The sequence below is a fragment of the Emydura macquarii genome, unplaced genomic scaffold, assembly GCF_026122565.2.
Source record: "Emydura macquarii macquarii isolate MOO-44397 ecotype Brisbane River unplaced genomic scaffold, CSIRO-AGI_Emac_v2 contig_3384, whole genome shotgun sequence".
NCBI classification, from domain to species: Eukaryota; Metazoa; Chordata; order Testudines; family Chelidae; genus Emydura; species Emydura macquarii.
Window position 1 is genome coordinate 83,937 of NW_027133521.1, and position 5,625 is coordinate 89,561.

The following is a 5,625-nucleotide window of genomic DNA, read 5'->3' on the forward strand; positions in this document are numbered from 1 at the left end:
AAACTTTTAGTTTAGTTACTAAAGGATGGGCTGGCAGCCTGGGATTTTGGTAAGATCCAAACTTACATTGCTCTGGTGCTGTGGCTGACCCTTTGGGATCAGGAGAACATTTCTGGTAAAGGATTAGAGCAATCACATACATAGAAATGATGTGAAAGTCCACATGGATCAGGTTTCCAGTAGAACTGTGGAGTTCACAGGCTGGTACAGTCCCTCTGGTGCGCACCCAGTGCCTGGCTGGGTCTCAGTCCTTCGTTTCACAGCGTCAGTTGCAGATGAGTTGATCCAGAGGTAGGTGAAGACTGAAGACAAACTGGATGTGGACGTGCAGCTGCCTTTGACGTCCCTTGGCCTTTGCCAGGCTGCTTGTGGAAGCTGACAGCAATGAGATGGAGTCCAGGGTCACACGAGTAAGTCCTGGTGACTCATCAGGTGTAGCCCCAGCTTCTCTCCCCGGCCCATCGTACCTGGGAGTTTCCTCAATGGGCATTAAGCAGTTTATTGCTGCTGCCATCCTGCCTGGGGAGTAGCCCAGGAGCACAGCCCAAGTTGAAATACAGACAGTCGAACACCTCCATCACGTCCAGGGCAAATATGCCACGTGCAAGAAACAATAGCATCATCCTTAGCGAGCCGGAGCCTCTAACGGCGCCTGGCCTGGCCTAGCTCGTGGGAATTAGTGTCACTGGGACACATGGATGTTCAATCACTTGATAAACGGCCCCTAATCCAGCCAATGTCACAGCACCACACCTGCAGGCCACGTCCTGGCTGGAAGCTAAGGCCGGAGCGGACAGAGGGTCGGGACCTTTGGCCCAGCTAAGTAATGGTGAGTTACAGGAGAAGACACGTGTGGTCGTAACCTTTACCCTAGATAAGTCAGGTGGCATCAAAACACGGGGGGGCTGCCTCAGTTTAGGCCCCCAGTAAACGTCCCAGGTACGCCACAGAGCCCACAGAACTGGCCAGCAATAACGCAGGTGAGCCCAGCGAACGGCCTGCGAAGGACGTGGGTCTGTCACTGAGATACACAAACCTGCCGGCCTGTAGAACCAGGCCGAGGTTTTCACTGGGGGGGGGGGTACGCGTGCCCCTGGGGTATGTCAGAGTAACACGGGGTACGCGGCGGCTGTAGCTCGCCTCCCGGCTGGACGCAGGGAGTAGGCGGGAGCTGGGCAGGCACCGACCCAGGAGACCTCCAGGCACTGTCCTGTGGGGGGGGGGCAGGGGCGTCGGGTCACGATGCGCAGTGGGGACGAGCATTATCTTCTGATCAGATCCATGGGCCAGCCCGGAACCCGCTCGGTTACTAAACAGCCAAACCCAGGACACGTCTCGTGCTAATTCGAGTTTCCTTAAAGCCCCAGCGCCTGGGCTCAGCCTCCAGGCTTCGAGAAAAGGCCCTTTCCAGCCCTCCCGGCTGCGGAGGAAGCTTCCCCCTGCCACCGCCCCAGGCAACCCCCGGCAGGTTTCCCGGAATCAGCCCAGTGCTAGGAAAGGCTCCGGCTGCTTTCGGTTTCTGTCTGACTCTTCACGGTATTTAGAGCTGCCAGACCCACCCCAGCCTGCCACGGGAGGTGAGCCGGCAGCTGTCAGTGCTGCTGGGAGAGGGCTCAGAACCCCCCCGCTCTAACCACTAGCCCACACGCCCCTCCCAGAGCTGGGAGAGAACCAGGCGTCCTGGCTGCCGGCTGGCGCAGAGGTTCAGGTTGAGCTGCTGCCGCCAGCCTTTCCTTTTGCTTTCCAGACTGACCGAGCCTGGTGACACAGCAGGAAAGACGCTGCCTGCCGCTGAATTCAGCCGGCTTCCGCACTGAACGACCAGCCCTGGTAAGAAACACCTCCCCACCCCCCGCTCTCTCCTTGTGTCCCTAGCGAGCTGGCCTGGGGGAAATATCTGCCTTGCTGTGCCCTGGAAAAAGAACCCACATGTCCTGGCTCCCAGCGCCCCTGCACTAACCACTAGACACCACCCCGCTCCCAGAGCTGGGAATCTGAGCTAGAACCCAGGAGTCCTGGCTCCCAGCCCCTCTCAGAGCTGAGGGTAGGACCCATCAGGGCATAAAGCTCTCCCGGGCTCCTTAGTGCGTTCCCCAGGCAGGTCCTGGTAGCACAAACGCTGGAGGACAGTTTAAGCAGAGGGACTGGCTGGCACTGGGCGGGGGGTGTCAGGAAATGGACACAGAACCCCCCCACCCCCCACGTGAAATCCCAACCCGATCGGGGCCCTATGGGGGCGGGATTATGTGGAGGTTGCTGGCTGGCAATGTGTTGTTTAACCTGCGCTCTGGGATCTCTCTGGCCCTGCCCCCCCAGCCTCTGAGATCTGCCCCGTCCTCCACAACAACACAGAAGAAGCACAGGGGCTGGGCTGGCGTTCCTGCGAAACGACGAGCAGTAACACATTAGCACCGTCATCGTTAGGTTCCAGGGGCAACACGCCATTGCTGTGAAAATCACAACTCACACTGGGGCCAGGCTCTCTCCAGACACAGGCAGGAACCCAGGTGGGCTCCACTCTCGTTTGGAGGGTTCTGTACTGGCGCGGCAGGGCTGGAGTCTCACTGACGCTGAGCCTCATTTGGCCTGGAAGTGGGTGACAACATAATGCCGGGCTGCTTTGTACTTCCCGAGCTATGTGAAGGGGCCCTACGCCAATGGGAATCCAGCCCTGCGCTGCCAGCTCTTCTGGCCACAAAGGAAACATTTCCAGATGTGACAGCTTCCACGCAGGGTTTTCTGCCTCAGTTTGCCAAGAGCCTGAGCCGAAAGCCCTGCGAGTGGTGAGAGCTGCCCTGTTTCTAGTGATCTGTTAACTCTGGAACCTAATGATGACCCAGTGACCTGCTTTGCTGATCATTCCAGCTGTGGATCAGCACAGGCGTAGCGGCAGAGGTTGGAGACCTTTGTTGCTGTGGGGGATGTGGGATAAAAGGCTTACTTCCCCTTTATTGTGAAGCCCCAAAGGAGCCAGAGACAGAGTTCATGCACGCTGCTTCCTCATAATAAAAGCCCCAACTTCAGCTAAAATCCCAGTGGCTGGGGAAGCCCTTCAGGGTTTGAAGAAGGGCTGCATGCGTGTGACGTGCAGCAAGCGCTTGGACCTGAACAGAAAATAAACCTGCATATCACGAACTCTGCTCAGCCCGTCGGTGACATGCGTGCACCTCTGGGGTGGAGCGCTTTGGGCAGCAACTGTTGAAACCCACCCCACTCTTGTGCAGGGCTCTCTGCTGCTCCCTGTATTTACAGCATGGCCTCGAGGATGCCCATGGAGGGGCCCGTGTGCCTGGTGGGGAACAGCGCTGATGGGGAGCTAGAGGTGAACCCCGAGGCGCTGGCGATCCTGCGCAGTGTTGCCCAGCCCGTGGTGGTGGTGGCCATCGTGGGGCTGTACCGCACCGGCAAGTCTTATCTCATGAACTCCTTGGCCGGGAAGACGAGAGGTGAGAGGTTTTCCAGGTCTCCTTCCCGTCACCCCCGGGCTGGAGCCGGGAATGAGGGGGCAGGTGCGTCTGGCACCGGGTCTCCATCCTGTCTCCTCTCTGCCCCCAGGCTTCGCGCTGGGCTCCACGGTGCAGTCGCACACCAAAGGGATCTGGATGTGGTGCGTGCCCCACCCGCAGCGGCCGGACCACACCCTGGTGCTGCTGGACACGGAGGGGCTGGGCGACGTGGAGAAGGTGAGGCGGGGGAGGCGGGGGGCTGCAGGAAGGGTCCTTGATTCCTAGACTCCAGGGCAAGACCCCGTGACCCGGGTTAACACCGGCCAGAGACCTGCCCCACAGGAATTCCCAGCACAGATCGAGACTGAGTTCAAAATGGCCTGTGACGGCACATCCACCACCCCCCTTCGTCAGTTGTTCCCACGTTAATTCTTCTCCCTCTTAAAAACTGACCCCATATTGCCAGGCTGCATTTGTCCAGCGTCACCTGCCAGTCGCTGGATCGTCTCAGCCCCTCCTGTGCTGGAGAGAACAGCCCACAAGCAAACCTTTGCCCCCCGCAGGCACGGACAGACGGGGGTCGAGTCACCCCCGACCAGTCTCTGGGCTCTGCTGAGTACCTGAGCTCCTGGCCTCTCTCGCTCTGCGGCAGGTTTTCTAGCCCTTGGATCATCCTCGGGGCTCTTCTCTGACCCCTCCCCGACATATCACCAGCCTCTGGGACCAGAACCGGGCCCAGCTCCCGGCCGTGTCACCCCAGGGCCAAACCCCGAGGGGAAATTCCCTCCCTACCCCCACTGGAGATTCCTGTTTGTGCATCCCAGGGGGCGTTAGCCAGGGCGGCAGGGCGCGCCCGGCAGTGGGGCAGTCACCGTCTCTCCCTGTGCTGGGCCCCGGGCCCGTGTTTCCATCCAGCCCCCCTTCAACCAGCGTCCTTGCCTCCCCAGGGCAACACCAAGAACGACACGTGGATCTTCGCGCTGGCCGTGCTGCTCAGCAGTGCCCTGGTCTACAACAGCAAAGGGACCATCGACCAGTACGCCATGGAGCAGCTGCAGTATCCTTGCCAGGGGGGAGGCCCCCCGGGGGGCACGTGGCTGGGACTCCCGGGTGTGGTCCCTGGGGGGCACAGGGCTACGGGGCTGGGACCGACCCCCACGTTCAGTCCCATGATCTGGCCCCAGTTTGAGTCCTCAGCCCCCGGCCCAGCTTCGTGTCGGAGCTGACGGAGCACATCAAGGTGAAGATGCAGGCAGGGGACGACTCGGAGGAGGACACGGAGTTCGTCCGCTTCTTCCCCAGCTTTGTCTGGGCCGTGCGGGATTTCACGCTGGAGCTGAAGATCGAGGGGCAGCCGGTGACGGAGGATCAGTACCTGGAGCACGCGCTGGCCCTGAAGCCAGGTGAGATGGGGACAGCTGTGCACAGGAGGGGCCCGTCTAGCCTGACTCCTCCCTGCCCACCCAGATCAGACCCATAGGCCCATCTACCCCAGCATCCTGCCCCCTGCCTCCACGGATCAGATCCAGGGGCCTGTCCAGCCCAGTCATGGCCCAGGAGCCCCATACGCCATACAACAGAGATTGAAAATCCCGTCCATGCCCCAGTGAGCCGACACCTAAGAGACATGCGGCGAGACAGAGAGACGGGGGCGTGCAAGGGAGCATGGGGACAATATTGAGGGACATGAGCTGAACGGCCCTTCTCGGCCACAGCAAATCTGAAAGTTCCCTGGCCGGGCCCAAAACGCAACACTGCTGTGCTCCCTGTGAGCTTCTCCGTGCTCCACGGCCCCCGCTGCCGGACGCGCCGTCATCCGCATCTCCAGTCGGCCGCACGCGCCCCCGGGGCTAGCTAGCGGCAGATGGTGGAGGTGAATATTGGCAGCCTCCCTCCATTGGGTTTTGCAGGAAACCTGCAGGTGACATTCGGCAGGTTGGGGGGCTTTGTTGAACTGTTCCTTTTGGGGAGGGAATAAATAGAAACATTTAAAACAGGTTTGATTTCTTTTTTGGTTCCAAAAATTCCTTTTCATTTTATTCCATGTCCAAATGTTTGACGTGTTTAAAAACGGCTGTAATGGAAACACGTTTTGTTCAACCCCAAAGTCGGTCTTTTTCCACTTTTCAGTTTGCCAAAAAATTGACATTTTCCACCTGACCTGACCTGAATTTCCCCA

At 59.4% G+C, this 5,625-nt stretch overlaps 1 protein-coding gene across 1 annotated transcript; it reads left to right on the forward strand.

Moving 5' to 3' along the window:
* Positions 1-1,473: 1,473 nt before the first annotated feature.
* Positions 1,474-4,849, forward strand: LOC137143995 (guanylate-binding protein 1-like; the record flags this gene model as incomplete). Its single annotated transcript, XM_067534079.1, has 5 exons — positions 1,474-1,830; positions 3,253-3,446; positions 3,556-3,683; positions 4,394-4,503; positions 4,656-4,849. Coding segments are annotated over exons 2-5 (625 nt in total), but the record flags the coding sequence as incomplete, so codon positions are not given.
* Between the last annotated feature and the right edge of the window lie 776 nt (positions 4,850-5,625).